This window comes from Triticum aestivum, chromosome 6B, assembly GCF_018294505.1.
Source record: "Triticum aestivum cultivar Chinese Spring chromosome 6B, IWGSC CS RefSeq v2.1, whole genome shotgun sequence".
Taxonomy (NCBI): domain Eukaryota; kingdom Viridiplantae; phylum Streptophyta; class Magnoliopsida; order Poales; family Poaceae; genus Triticum; species Triticum aestivum.
This window is the reverse complement of record NC_057810.1, coordinates 653,086,534-653,103,267: the sequence shown is the minus strand read 5'-3', so window position 1 is coordinate 653,103,267 and position 16,734 is coordinate 653,086,534. Positions and strand designations below refer to the sequence as shown.

The window sequence follows — 16,734 nt, the reverse complement described above, 5'->3', positions numbered from 1 at the left end:
AATGACAATGGAGGCCTTCGTCGTTGACGGAGGAAATGATGGGACAGTTGCCCGTTGGGGTTTGCGGCCTGTCACAGGTGATCGGTCGTGGGGGTCGTACATGAGGTTTGCAAGCAATCCCAATAACTCAATGTATGGTCAGCCGATGGTGTATGTGGAGTTCATTTCAGTCACTGATGTTGCCGGATGCAGTAGCAGGGGTGGTGAGGTCGAGTTGGCCATCACATCAGCCCCTAGCATCGGCCCATCGGAACCGACGGGCGGCCAGCCTGTGTATGACACAGGATATTGGTCGGCGGCCGTTGACATGAGCGAACACGTGGAGGGATTGCCGGAGGCGCTAGATGATGATGATCATTCTTCTGCGTCTTCGGAGTCAAGCGGAGAAGAAGATGTTCCTCCTCAGAGGGCGGTCGCGGCGGCACTGCAACCTGGGTTTTTACAGGATATGAGCATCACCAACGAATTTCACTCTGCTTCTGGCCTAGGAGCGGGAAGCCTGGAGGTTGGGCAAGTTTTCCCAGATAAGAAGTCTGCTTACCAGGCAATGGGTAGCTATGCAATCGGCATCCACCGCCAGCATAGAGTGAAGCAGTCTGATAAAAAAGAGTTGAAGGTCATATGCATCCACACCGCGAAAGGTTGCCGCGGAAGAGTTCTCGCTAGACTGAAGCCTGGGGTATGTCAGTCATGGCATATCACAAAAATAGTGGAGCATACCTGTGAGCAAACTGGGACTCTTTCAGATCACTGCAATGTGACAGCAAAATTTGTGGCACAGACGATGGAAACAATTGTGCAGGGAAGTCTCAACATTAGTGTTAGGGCTCTGCAAAAAGATGCAGAGGATCTAATTGGATTCCCTGTTAGCTACAGCAAGGCTAGGCGTGCGAAGGAAAATATATTCAAGAACTTGTATGGTACCTATGAGGAGGCATATTCTTATGCCCCTAGAATGCTTCATCAAATAGCAAGTGCTAATAGGGGGACTCAAGTTTGGCGGAGAGAACGTCCAAACCCAATGAACCCGGGTGAGCTAATCCTGGACCGCTTATTCTGGGCATTCGCCCAGACTATACAAGCCTTCAGGCACTGTCGCCCGGTATTATCTGTTGATGGTACCTTTCTCACTGGAAAGTACAAGGGCACACTATTGGTGGCGATTGCAGCGGATGCAAATAATCAGCTTCTTCCTATTGCATATGCATTGGTCGAGAGCGAGAACAAAGATAGCTGGTTGTGGTTCCTGAGCTGCGTGAAGATTGGTGTCGTGAAAGAGCGTAAAGGTGTTTGCATCATTTCTGATCGCAACACTGGATTATTAAGCGCTCTTGAAATAATTAAGGCGTCGGAAGAAGAGTGGGGCTGGCCCGATCTAGAGGGAAGGTGGTGCATGAGGCATTTGGCAGCAAACTTTTACTCCAAATTCAAAAACAAGGATTGGTTCAAGTTATTCAAGAGGATGTGCATGCAAAAAACTGAAGCCAAAATGAATGCGATATGGGCAGGTATCAATGGTGAGATCGACCGCGCGGCCTTGCCGCAGAGAGAAGACCGGAGGGGTCGTAGGACGGCCATAAATTTGAGCCAGTGGATCACCGAGAATTGCCCTCATTTGGAGAAGTGGGCGCAGGCTCACGACACCGGGGCTCGGTATGGAATAATGACCAGCAACATGTCAGAGGTGTACAATGGTGTTCTTAAAGGGGTGCGAGCACTGCCTATCACAGCCCTAATTGAAGAAACTTGGAACCGGACCCTGTCATACTTTGCAGACAGGGTCACCGTCGCCAAAGCACAAGTTGAATTGAACAAGCCATGGTCCGAGAAGATGCAAAGACATCTGGACGAGAAAGCAAAGAAGTCCCAAAGTCATGGCTGCAGGAAAGTGGACGCACTTAGGAATAAGTGGGAGGTCAATGTGCGAGCCAAGTACGTTAAGGGTCACCACAGAGGATCAAAAAAGCAAGCTGTCACCCTTGGCTCAACCTCCTGTGAGTGCACTTGTAACAAGCCCAAGCTTGAGGGCTACCCTTGCAGTCATGTGCTCCGGGCGGCTGCTGTTCAAAAAATCAGCGTCGAGCCATACATATCGCCGTACTTCAACATGTACAATCTGTACAACACTTGGAACGGTGAGTTCTGGGCTTGGGGCATTGATATGAACTACAAAATGTTGTGGCCAGATGGGCCGAAATGGGTTCCGAACACCGACTTGATGAGAACCGCAAAGGGACGACGTCAGTCTAGGCGTCATCGCAATGACATGGACCATAGCCAGATGGGAGAACCAAGGCGATGCCGCGTTTGCAGGTGTCCTGGACATTCACGCAAAGACTGCCCGTATCGAGCCAACAACAACGCATGATGTTGATATATATGTACTCGCCATGTCTATTTATATTTCTACTCGTTATGTGTACTTATATTGAATTTAAATTGATTCTCTTTGTATTATTGTACTCCTGATGTTAACTTCAGATAATTAATGTAAATCGTATCTCTTTGTATTTTTTAAGTTAATTTAGATTTGCATTTGTATTTCTGTCTTCCTCGTAATTTATATTTGTATGTTTGTGTGCAGGTTATGGGTGAAGTGCCAGTGCTTTTGCAGGGGCCCCATGACGCCGGGCACCGTTGCCACCTATTTTTGAAACCAAATACTAAGCATGATTATCGGCCTTTCAGACTTCGAACCATAAAGAAAACATGGCCAATACACAATCATTTCCTTGCTCACCTTGACGCTTATGGACTACAAGGTTTTGCTAGGCTCACATCATGCGACGACCAAGTACGTTCGGACCCATCCCTTTTGACATCCCTCGTTGACCGGTGGAGACCTGAAACCCACACCTTTCACTTTCGTTTTGGGGAGCTTGCACCTACACTGAAAGATGTTTCTATGATCACTGCTCTACCAATTAGAGGTGAGCCGGTAGTCTCTCCACGAGTGTCTCCATCTTGGGCATTAGATATAGCAGCCCGTCTTGGGATGGAAATGCCAGAATCACAACGTTCTGGTAACCCTCGGGGCATCCCACTCGTCTGGCTTCGTGATAACTTTCTTAATTTATCTAGCTTCGCCAATGAGGAGACGAGAAAAAGACATCTGTTTGCATATTTGTTGTGGCTCCTCGGGAATCTATTTCCAAATTCACATGGGGACGTTGTTGTCCCTGGTCTCATCTACATTGCAGAGAATATGGTAGATGAACCTTTACCCGAGCAGCCAAAATACAGCTTCGGTTCTGCCATGCTATCTCATACATACAGAGGCTTGTGTGATGCCACGCAAAAAACCTCTTTCGCACAAAAAGCTCCATTACTTTGTGTCGCCTATGAGTTTCTACAGTTGTGGTCCTGGGAATACCTCCCTGTAGGACGACCTCGTATAGTACAACCCATATACCCATATGACTTTGGCGAGGGTGCTAGCGCAACTATGGCCACCAGGTGGACAAAGGCACGGAAACGTTGGTCTCCAGATATTGCGAAAAATTGTTACCCTATGTACCACCAGCAGTTTGAGATACTTGATGAGGCAGAAGTCACATGGAACCCGTGGACTCAGGACCAGCTAAAAATGGTCTTTGATGCTCGACACTTCACACCAGGCATGTTGACCGATAGTGCATTCTGGCTGACTCGCTGCAACTTATTGTTCCTGTGGTGTGTTGAACCTTACAACCCAGAGCGTGTAATGAGACAGTTCGGTCTCTATCAAGAAATTCCACCACCTTTTCCCAGACGTATCGACGAGGAAACACATAAGTAAGATGTGACATCCCTAAATAGTTAGTGTCATTTTTAATTTACTAAACTCACACTTTGTTACATAATTTGCAGGCTAACCAATATGGGCAGGGGTTGGAGTTTATACGATTGGAGGGAAGAGAACAGTGAATGGGTACACAAGTGGACAAATGAAGCGCTAGCAGATATAGTGCGTCAACTTAGGTATATTTTATGTACATTATTTTTTTACGATGATCATACGATGCGTGAAGATGCTTTGCTTTCATCACAACGGTTTATGTAATTATTTAATTTTGCAGGCCGTACGATGGAAGTACAGATCAAGCGTACAAGCAGTGGTACTGCATGAACACACGTGCTAGCCTGGCCAGTCAGCCAGCTACTATACCAACACATCTCACACAAGAGGAGCAGGCGCGGAGACATGTTGAGCTGCATGCAGCTTACTATCGTGACCACCTGGTAATCACTTGTAACTTTTTTAGGTCCATCATTTCATAATCATTTGAACTAAATAACATCCAAATATTGTTCAGCTTGAAAATGTCAACGAAGTAGGGCAGATGGCTACGGATAGCATGCCGGCCCAGGGCCCATATCGCAAGACATTCCAGAAACTTTTGCAACAATTCGTGGCAAAGAAGTTCAGATGCGGTAGAGGCGACGACGTTGCCACTGGAGCATACATGCCGGTAGCGAGGTCAGCCAGACCGAGTGCGGCACCGTCGTCCAGACCGAGCGAGGCGCGTACGAGCCATGAGCAATGGGGGGAGGGTCCGAGTACTAGAACGACATTGCCACGACATGACTCATCTCTGCCACTGCATCGCTCTTCTTCGATGCAGCTTCGTCAGGGGCAGACATCTCAGGACCATGGCACGGGCTTGGATTCGATGCCCGAGCAGTTTCTTTCCCCTAACCCATATGCGTACACAGGATATGATGCATACACCCAAGGTGAGGGATCTCAGCCGTTTCTCTCCACGCGAGGGATCCCCATGCCCGAGGAGACTCGTGTACCAGATTTAAACCAGCACCAAGTACAATGGCCAGACAGTATAGGAGAGGGATATGCTCAGGTAGTCATGTTTACATTTCAATGCATTTACAATGATATCATATATTATCCTCTAACAGTTTGTTTAAAATGTTTCTATGTGCAGGACACACCTGATGTTAATTGGGGCGATGAGAACACCCAACGCGGCGTCAACACAGGCCTCCGGGGAGCATCACATGATCATGGCGTCAACACAGGCCTCCGGGGAGCATCACATGATCTTGGCGACACGGTTACATCATTAGTTACAGAGTTCTTCGGAGGGGATGTTATTGGCCCATCTTTTATCCCCCCGGAGTCACAACCATACGCCTACAATTACGCTTCAGGTTCGCAACAAGGATTCGCGACTCCACCACCTACGCAGGACTCGCAGACACATGAAGCCGAATTGGAGTACGGCCGCGGTCTTCGTGGGGGCCGGCCACCTAATCTCTTGTCGCCTTCCGGTCGTAAGGAAAGGCCAGGTGGTCGTCGTAAAGTAGGGTGATTCATCTATGCACGTGCGCGACCCATTGTATCTATATATGTGTGTGACTTTTCGATTTGAACATCTATGTTTGCTGAAATAAAAATGCACCAGTCAGGAACAATTTTTCCTGCCTATATCTCCCGCCATACTATCCCGCTCCACTCTTTTGCTTATGTTAGGCCGAAATGAATTTTTTTAATATTTTGGCTGATGAATACTGTGCAACCATTGCCCGTCTTAGACATTGAAAAAAAATATTTTCAGGCAACGCTTTCCCCTCAATATTTTCCCGCCAACGCTTTCCCTCCATATGTTCCGCCACCCGTTTCCCGCCAACCCCTTCCCGCCATATCTTCCCGCCACTCGTTTCCCGCCATATGTTCCCGCCAACCCTTTCCCGCCATACTGCACTCATTATTTCCCGCCATTTTCTCCTCTCTACCTATAAAACCCCCTTCAGACGGAGGTGGATAAGCATTCGAGTGTAGTGTAGTCGAGATGTCCCATTATCCTTTCGATCGTAGTTTTCACCCTGGGATGAGCAGGACTCTTCGGAGGCTAGCTACCGATTTCAGGATGGACAATAGGATAGTTCCATGGGACGAACTCACCGGTAGTGACACCATAATGAATGAGTTGGCTCACCAATTACGTAGGTCTGGGTGGCCTGAAAGGACCTATGAGGAGGTACGTAAAGAACTTCTTAGGTTGCGTGCAAGGTGGAAGAATGTAGTGGAGCCGAAGAGTGAAACTTTCAGAAGGACTGCAGAAAAGCATCCATTTTTATGGACTAAGGAGAGCGAGGATGAAGATGATATCTTCATGCCGCCGCTTCCGGGTGCTGCATCATCAAAGGGCAAGAGTTCTGCATCGATGGAGGATGACGATGATGCCTTCATGTAGTTTTATTCCAGTTCTACCGTTTAATTCGGATGTACTTGCATTATTAGTTTGTACTCTGTTATTGTAGGGCATTATGTTCTATCTTAATTTTATTTTGTAGTTGTTGCACGATGTTCGATATTAGTGGAGGGAAAGAAAATGCCACTACTTTATTCTTAAACTATATTTTTTTCCATTACGATACGGCACAACTGAAAATAAGATACATTGTAGGAATATACCTACATTTAACTCCTGAAATAAAGCTACATTAAAGTGCAGAAATAAAGATACAAATGATTGCGGAATTTTAAATACTACCACAGGAATCTACTGAGTCCAGCATGGATATTTTCCTTTTCCATAGCCAGCTTCTTCTGCTGCCTTGGCCTGACGAGCCCTTTCTTTCTTTCTCTGCCTCTCTGCCTCACGAGCCTCCTTTGGCTGTCGTTCCTGCTCCTCCATGCGACGAGCCTCTTCCCTGTTTTTCTTTCCCATTTCCTCAAAAAACGGTGTTGCTCCGCATAGTATTCTTTTAACTCTCTCTCTTGCTCTGCTTTCTCCTCAGCTTCCGCCTTCTCGCGTCGCTCTTCCGCAAATAAACTATTCCACGCACGGCGACTTCTTTCACGAATCTCAGTCACTGCCCAAGCCGGCTTCTCCGTGTCAATCCAATGATAGTACATGCATAGAGGCGGAGGAGACTACAACAAGAAACAAGAATGTTACTAAAGAATCAATGAAAATACCAACAATATCTATTCGTGATGGTTAAAGCATACCGGAGGCTTGTCGTACTCTGAAATAGCTACGGCAGGATCTTCCTCATAATTGGCGCACATGAAAAACTTCATGCCCAACCAATCTGAAAAATCCGTCACCTCCTTCACCTTGCAAAGATCGCTACACCAACACCGCAGGACTGCCACCCCAGGAGGCAAACTTGCATTCTTCATTTTCCTGGGCCTAATGCTTTGATCCGAGCAAGGCAAACTCATACCGACTGAAAAAATGTGTTACACACTTTGCGCACTGGCGATTTCTAGGAGGGCTGGACGAGAGCCTCGGTGCCTCCTTTTATAAGCTCAGACGATAAATGACGGCGAGAAAATTAAGCGAGGATATTTACGATCCCTGTAGTGTCGGCACAACAGTTTCACGTAGCCTCGGATTCCCAGTGCCATCGCATCCGCTGAGGCAAAAGAAGCAAAGGCAGGATTCCCGGGCGAAAGAACCAAAAGCGGCCATATTCCCGCGCGTCGGAGTCACTGCCATCAAGCTCGCGCCTCGAAATCAGCGCCGTCTGCGCACTATCGCGCGTGCAGCAGCACAGGATGTGCCGCCTCAGCTAGTGGCGGCGTGGCCCACCCGCTGGGCCCGCGCGCAGCAGGCCTTGTCGGCCGAGTAGCGACAGCAGCGGCGGCGGCCGCCTCACCCGGTGGCGGCCGGGCCCTCCTGGCGCGGCCCGTTCCGTCGCGGCGCGCTGGCCTGTGCACGCACCGTTATACACCGGGCTGCCGCCTCCTGTTGTGGCGGCCGGGCCCGCCGCCTCACTGCGTGGCGGCAGGTGACACGTGTCGCTTGCCGCGCCTGCCGCCACTAGTGAGGGGGTCTCTTTTGTCAATTTCGTCCGCAAGGGGTCTCTTTTGTCAATTCCAGTGGACAGAGGGTCTCTTTCGACAAAAAATCACGCTGACATGCATGTACTAGAACGTTCTTTGACATGCATGCACATGCAACGCTCATCGAAGGATCAGCTAATGCACGCACAGGTGTAATGACATGCTTCCTCCCATGTGTATCCTATGCATAACGACAAACTTTCAAATTAAAAAAATGATTTGTAGGGTAGTCACGTAGGAGAGGGAGAAAAAAAGGCGGTCCATATATTTCTTTTTCTTTAGTACTAATAAAAGTATCTTATTTTTTTGTTTGGCATAAAACTATATCAAACATGTGTGTACAATATGGACCTGCAAATAGGTGACACATTTGTGTGTCAAAAAGGACGCGCAGCTGGGTTAGAGGGTCGAGAACAAGTTGCAAGTTAATGATGAACATGCAACAACGATCCCCCAAAAAAGATAGCTCCCAAACACACGTATAACATACCTTGGTTTGATATTTTATGATTATAAAACACAAAAAGTAAATAAAAAGCCCCCCTCCTAACTAGTTGCGTGCCGAGGGTGCACTTGTAGGAAAAGAATAGGTCGGGTCGAGTTGCCTGTTGATGGTGGACTGGGAATCGAGACAAAATGGGTAGGGCCGAGTTGCGTATCAAGGGTCGGACTTGCAACTGGGGCGAAACAAGCCATGAGCCCAGTTGCGAGTCAAGGGTGGACTTGGAACTGGGATGAAAAATAAAAAACACCTGCTCCAGTTGCAGGTCGAGGGTGGGCTTGCAAGTCTGACAACTACAAGCCTAGTTGCGAGTCATTGATCGACTTGCGACTAGGATGAGAAAAACTAGACGCCCAGTTGCGTGTCAATGATGGACCTGCAACTGGGGCGAAACAAGCTATGAGCCCAGTTGCGAGTCAAGGGTGGACTTGCAACTGGGATGAAAAACAAAAACACCTGCTCCAGTTGCAGGTCGAGGGTGGGCTTGTGATGTCTACTACACAACTTTCTTCTTGAAGACGTTGTTGGGCCTCCAAGTGCAGAGGTTTGTAGGACAGTAGCAAGTTTCCCTCAAGTGGATGACCTAAGATTTATCAATCCATGGGAGGCGTAGGATGAAGATGGTCTCTCTCCAACAACCCTGCAACCAAATAACAAAGAGTCTCTTGTGTCCCCAACACACCCAATACAATGGTAAATTGTATAGGTGCACTAGTTCGACGAAGAGATGGTGATACAAGTGCAATATGGATGGTAGATATAGGTTTTTGTAATCTGAAAATATAAAAACAACAAGGTAACTAATGATAAAAGTAAGCGTAAACGGTATTGCAATGATAGGAAACAAGGCATAGGGTTCATACTTTCACTAGTGCAAGTTCTCTCAACAATAATAACATAGATAGATCATATAACAATCCCTCAACATGCAACAAAGAGTCACTCCAAAGCCACTAATAGCGGAGAACAAACGAAGAGATTATGGTAGGGTACGAAACCACACAATCTCAACATGCAACAAAGAGTCACTCCAAAGTTATTTTTTCGGACCAATCTATTCAAGAGTCCGTACTAGAATAATACCTTAAGACACAAATCAACCAAAACCCTAATGTCACCTAGATACTCCATTGTCACCTCAAGTATCTGTGGACATGATTATACGATATGCATCACACAATCTCAGATTCATCTATTCAACCAACACAAAAGTACTTCAAAGAGTGTCCCAAAGTTTCTACCGGAGAGTCAAGACGAAAACGTGTGCCAACCCCTATGCATAGGTTCATGGGCGGAACCCGCAAGTTAATCACCAAAACATACATCAAGTGGATCACGTGAATATCCCATTATCACCACATATAAGCACAGCAAGACATACATAAAGTGTTCTCAAATCCTTAAAGGCTCAATCTGACAAGATAACTTCAAAGGGAAAACTCAATTCATCACAAGAGAGTAGAGGGGGAGAAACATCATAAGATCCAACTATAGTAGCAAAGCTCGCGATACATCAAGATTGTGCCATAGAGAGAACACGAGAGAGAGAGAGAGAGAGAGAGAGAGAGAGAGAGAGAGATCAAACACATAGCTAGTGGTACATACCCTCAGCCCCGAGGGTGAACTACTCCCTCCTCGTCATGGATAGCGCCGAGATGATGAAGATGGCCACCGATGATGGAACGGGCTCCCGAGAGGTTTTTGGTGTCTACAGAGGCTTGCGGCGGCGAAACTCCTGATCTATCTTTGTCTTTGATGTTTTTAGGGTACGGAGGCTTATATGGACGAAAGAAATCGGTCGGGGGAGCCTCGAGGGGCCCACAAGAGTGGAGGGCGCGCCCAGGGGGGTGGGCACGCCCCCCTATCTTGTTGCTTCCTCGTCTTGCACTCCATGTTTCCTGGATCACGTTCGTTCCAAAAATCACGCTGCCGAAGGCTTTATTCTGTTTGGACTCCGTTTGATATTCCTTTTCTTTGAAATACTGAAACAAGCAATAAAACAGCAATATGGGCTAGGCCTCCGGTTAGTAGGTTAGTCCCAAAAGTAATATAAAAGTGTATAATAAAGCCCATAATAATTCAAAACAGATAATAAAATAGCATGCATGCTTCATAAATTATAGATACGTTGGAGACGTATCAGCATCCCCAAGCTTAATTCCTACTCGTCCTCGAGTAGGTAAATGATAAAGAAAGAATTTATGAAGTGTGAATGCTAGAAGGTGCACAAGTTTGATCAATGATAATTTCAATCACCTTTTCTAGGATGACTATATGTCATAACAATAGTTCATCTCATAAAACTTCTCAAGATCAAGTAACAAGCTACTCACATGTTAAAGCATAGACCAAAAACTTTCTTGAAAACTAGCAAACTTCATTCTTAGTCATCCAACAATTGCAATTCATCCTATTTTTAGGAATAGCAAACTCCACATACCCAACTATCATATAGTCTTCTACAATTGCTAACACTCACGCAATACTAATGGTTATGGAGTTTTAATTGGACACTAAGAAAGATAGGGGCTTATAGTGTTGCCTCCCAACATATTCACCTTTTGGTGATGTCAACAATAATAGTTCATGCTAACTTACATCTTAATTGGATATATATATATATATATATATATATATATATATATATATATATATATATATATATATATATGGACACACACACACACACACACAAGGTGCTTGCCAAAGAATAAAATGAAAAAAGGAAAGGTGCAGATCACCTTGACTCTTGCATAAAGTAAAAGACATAAAGTAAAAGATAGGCCCTTCGCAGAGGGAAGCAGAGGTTGTCATGCGCTTTTAGGGTTGGATGCACAAAATCTTAATGCGAATGAACGTCACTTTATATTGCCACTTGTATATGGACCTTTATTATGCAGTCCGTCACTTTTATTGCTTCCATAACAAGATCGTATAAAGCTATTTTCTTCACACCAAAAGATTATACATATTTAGAGAGCAATTTTTATTGCCTGCACCAATGACAACTTACTTGAAGGATCTTACTCAATCCATAGGTAGGTATGGTGGACTCTCATGGCAAAACTGGGTTTAAGAATATTTGGAAGCACAAGTAGTATCTCTACTTGGTGCAAAGAATTTGGCTAGCATGAGGGGGAAAGGCAAGCTCAACATGTTTGAATGATCCATGACAATATACTTTAACTGAGATGTGAGAAAACATAACCCATTACATTGTCTTTCTTGTCCAACATCAACTCTTTAGCATGTCATACTTAATGAGTGCTCCCAACTATAAAAGATGTCTAGGATAGTATATTTATATGTGGAATCTCTCTTCCTTCAATATTCTTTCATGAATTGTTCAAATGACCAATACAATGCTTGCTAACCTTCAATAAATTTACAACCTCTACTTCTTAGATGTGAAGTCATTACTCCCCATGGGGTAAGCAAATGATACATATATAATTTCAGATTTATGACAATCAACTCATTCAACAATTTACTCATAGGATATAAGTGAAGCACACGAGTAAATGATAAACTACTCCAAAAAGATATAAGTGAAGATCAATGAGTAGCTAAATAATTATGTAACTATGTGAAGACTCTCTCTCATTAAAGAATTTCAGATCTTGGTATTGTATTCAAACAGCAAGCAAAACAAAATAACATGGCATTGAAAGGATAGCACAACTCATGTGAAGAAGCAAAAACTTAGGCTTAACCGATACTAACCGATAGTTGTTGAAGAAGAAAGGTGGGATGCCTACCGGGGCATCCCCAAGCCTAGATGCTTGAGACTTCTTGAAATATTATCTTGGGGTGCCTTGGGCATCCCCAAGCTTGAACTTTTGTGTCTCCTTAATTCTTCTCATATCATGGTTTCTCTATTTCTCAAAAGCTTCATCCACAACAAACTCAACAAGAACTCGTGAGATAGGTTAGTATAAACCAACACAAAACCTTATCATTTTATACTGTAATAAATCACTAAAATTATTATTCAACATTGCATACTAAATGCCTCTGCATATTTAATATTCCTATTCTCAAATAGAATTATTAAACAAGCAAACATATTCAAACAATGCAAACATAACAGCAATCTGCCAAAACAGTACAGTCTGTAAAGAATGCAAGAGTATCAATACTTCCCTAACTCCAAAAATTATGAGAGAAAATTCCCACTGTAGTAAATTTATCAGATCTCATTATTCAAAAGGTTTCATCATTATATCATTCTCTGACTTTTCTAGGGAATTTTTGCAACGGTGGTAAACATTCTGTTTTCAAACAGCAACATGTATACTAGCAAAATAAGCATGGTAAAGGCTATCCTTGACATTTTTATTGAAAATAAAGATGCAAAACATTATTATAAATAACATAAAGCAAATACTAACAAAAGAAAATGACGCTCCAAGCAAAACACATATCATGTGGTGAATAAAAATATAGCTCCAAGTAAAGTTACCGATAGACGAAGATGAAAGAGGGAATGCCTTCCGGGGCATCCCCAAGCTTAGGCTCTTGGTTGTCCTTGAATATTACCTTGGGGTGCCTTGGGAATCCCCAAGCTTAGGCTCTTTCCACTCCTTATTCCATATTCCATCGAATCTTTACCCAAAACTTGAAAACTCCACAACACAAAACTCAACAGAAAACTCGTAAGCTCCGTTAGTATAAGAAAATAAAACCACCACTTAGGTACTGTAATGAACTCATTCTAAATTCATATTGGTGTAATATCTACTGTACTCCAACTTATCTATGGTTCATACCCTCCGATACTACTTATAGATTCATCAAAACAAGCAAACAACACATAGAAAACAGAATCCGTCAAAAACAGAATAGTCTATAGTAATCTGTATCAAACGTATACTTCTGGAACTCCAAAAATCCTACCAAGTTAGGAAGTCCTACGAAATTTGTGTAAAAATCCATAGCAAAAAGAATAAGATCAGAAGCACGTTTCTGTGAATTAAAACAACTAATTTACTGTGTGCAAAAGTTTCTGATTTTCAGCAGGATCAACACAACTATCACCGTAAGCTATCCTAAAGGTCTTACTTGGCACTTTATTGAAACAAAAGCTATAAAACATGATTACTACAGTAGCATAATCATGTGGACACGCAAAAATAGTAAGGGTAAATAGTGGGTTGTCTCCCAACAAGCGCTTTTCTTTAATGCCTTTCTAGCTAGGCATGATGATGACAATGATGCTCACATAAAAGATAAAAATTGAAATACAACGGGAGCATCATGAAGCACATGACTAGCACATTTAAGTATAACCCACTTCCTATGCATACGGATTTTTTGAGCAAACAATTTATGGGAGCAACAATCAACTAGCATAGGAAGGCAAAATAAGCATAAGTTCAAAACTTGAAGCACATAGGGAGGAAACTTGACATTATTGCAAACATATGTTCCTCCCTCATAATAATTTTCATTAGCATCATGAATGAATTCAACAATATAACCAGCACCTAAAGCATTCTTTTCATGATCTACTAGCATAGAAAATTTACTACTCTTCACATAAGCAAAAAATTTCTCATTCGAAATAGTGGGAGTATCATAAGAGACTTGAACACTAAAAAATATTTCCACATTAATAGAGTAATGTTCAGAAAAAGGGTAATCATAATCATGACAAGTTTTATAAATATAATCATCACTAATTTTCATAGCATAAGTTTCATCACAATAATCATCATAAGTAGCAACTTTGTTCTCATCATAATCGATTGAAACCTCTCCCAAGATAGTGGAATTATCACTAAATAAAGTTGACACTCTTCCAAAACCACTTTCATATTCATCACCATAAGATTCAACATCCTCCAAAATAGTGGGATAACGACTTCCTAGAGTTGACGCTCTTCCAAACCCACTTTTATCAACATAATCATCATAAATAGGTGGCATGCTATCATCATAAAAACTTTGCATATCAAAACTTGGGATACTAAAAATATCATCTTCATTAAACATAGCATCCCCAAGCTTGAGAAAAAAATTAATTTCAGCAAATATATTCTCAAATATTTCATCCTCATCAAACATAGCTTCCCCAAGCTTGGGCTCTACAATATCATAAGCATAATCACTCTCATCATTAAAAATATGGATAGCACCAATAGTATAGCAATTATCATCATCACAATGAGTAGTAGGAGCAACATCATTTGGGAGGGATACCTTTCTACCTTTGTTGTTCCTTCTTTTCTTTTTCTTCTTCACATTATGTGTGGGTTCAGCCTTCCTCTTTGAGCTCCTTATTGACGAGATTGGTTGAATAGAAAGCTTCTCCTGGTTACCTGATTCATCATAAGAAATAATAGGAGGAGATTGGGAAGTCTCTTCCCTTTCATTAGTATTCTCATCATCTTCTATTTCTTTTCTTTTCTTTAGGTAATTGGCAATATAAGGATTTCAAATGCAATTCACCGCACAAAACATATAAATCTTCTCTACATCAAAATCAAGAAATCTATCAAGATTAAATTTTGGAATACCCTCAGTTATGCGTTTCATTTCTTCATACCCCAAAAGAAGACTAAGCTCTTTATGATGCCCAAGGGTAATCAAGCTATCACAATTTTTGGACACGAATCATGAAACAATTTGCATTGAAGATTTAAATGACCACGTTCATTGCAAAGGTCACAAGGAGCACGCAAAATATTGAATCTTTCAGCACAATCATCGAGACTTTCTTGCAAACTTTTAGTTTCTCAATACTTATGCCTCTTGCAATATCTATCTTCCCTATTGGGTGTGTACTTGCAAACCCAATCTACTCCACAAAGATCAACATGCTTATAAGAGACATTTTCATCGTAACTAGTGCAATCATCATTAGTACTATGGATATTCAAAGAGTTCATACTAACAACATTGCAATCATGCTCATCATTCAAATATTTAGTACCAAGCATTTTAATGCATTCTTCTTCTAGCAATTGAGCACAATTTTCCTTTCCATCATACTCATGAAAGATATTAAAAAGACGAAGCGTATGAGACAAACTCAATTCCATTTTTTTGGTAGTTTTCTTTTATAAACTAAACTAGTGATAAAACAAGAAACAAAAAGATTCGATTGCAAGATCTAAATATATACCTTCAAGAACTCACCTCCCCGACAACGGCGCCAGAAAAGAGCTTGATGTCTACTACACAACCTTCTTCTTGTAGACGTTGTTGGGCCTCCAAGTGCAGAGGTTTGTAGGACAGTAGCAAGTTTCCCTCAAGTGGATGACCTAAGGTTTATCAATCCGTGGGAGGCGTAGGATGAAGATGATCTCTCTCAAACAACCCTGCAACCAAATAACAAAGAGTCTCTTGTGTCCCCAACACACCCAATACAATGGTAAATTGTATAGGTGCACTAGTTCGGTGAAGAGATGGTGATACAAGTGCAATATGGATGGTAGATATAGGTTTTTGTAATATGAAAATATAAAAACAGCAACGTAACTAATGATAAAAATAAGCGTAAACGGTATTGCAATGATAGGAAACAAGGCATAGGGTTCATACTTTCACTAGTGCAAGTTCTCTCAACAATAATAACATAGATAGATCATATAACAATCCCTCAACATGCAACAAAGAGTCACTCCAAAGCCACTAATAGCGGAGAACAAACAAAGAGATTATGGTAGGGTACGAAACCACCTCAAAGTTATTCTTCGGACCAATATATTCAAGAGTTCGTACTAGAATAACACCTTAAGACACAAATCAACCAAAACCCTAATGTCACCTAGATACTCCATTGTCACCTCAAGTATCCGTGGGCATGATTATACGATATGCATCACACAATCTCAGATTCATCTATTCAACCAACACAAAAGTAATTCAAAGAGTGCCCCAAAGTTTCTACCGGAGAGTCAAGACGAAAACGTGTGCCAACCCCTATGCATAGGTTCATGGGCGGAACTCACAAGTTGATCACCAAAACATACATCAAGTAGATCACGTGAATATCCCATTGTCACCACAGATAAGCACGGCAATACATACATAAAGTGTTCTCAAATCCTTAAAGGCTCAATCCGACAAGATAACTTCAAAGGAAAAACTCAATTCATCACAAGAGAGTAGAGGGGAGAAACATCATAAGATCCAACTATAGTAGCAAAGCTCGCGATACATCAAGATCGTGCCATAGAGAGAACACGAGAGAGGGAGATCAAACACATAGCTACTGGTACATACCCTCAGCCCCGCGGGTGAACTACTCCCTTCTCGTCATGGATAGCGCCGAGATGATGAAGATGGCCACCGGTGATGGAACAGGCTCCCGAGAGATTTTTGGTGGCTACAGAGGCTTGCGGCGGCGGAACTCCTGATCTATCTTCGTCTTTGATATTTTTAGGGTACGTAGGCTTATATAGGCGAAAGAAGTCGGTCGGGTGAGCCTCAA

The 16,734-nt window shown here is 42.9% G+C and overlaps 1 protein-coding gene across 1 annotated transcript; it reads left to right on the top strand.

The window, feature by feature from the left end:
* The first annotated feature begins 1,854 nt into the window (after positions 1-1,854).
* LOC123139512 (serine/threonine-protein phosphatase 7 long form homolog) lies at positions 1,855-5,309 on the top strand. The gene is made up of 5 exons (XM_044559295.1): positions 1,855-3,774; positions 3,850-3,960; positions 4,059-4,221; positions 4,296-4,838; positions 4,923-5,309. The coding sequence occupies exons 1-5, from the start codon at positions 2,588-2,590 to the stop codon at positions 5,307-5,309; spliced, it is 2,391 nt and encodes a 796-aa protein (XP_044415230.1). The 5' UTR covers positions 1,855-2,587.
* The last annotated feature ends 11,425 nt before the right edge of the window (positions 5,310-16,734 follow it).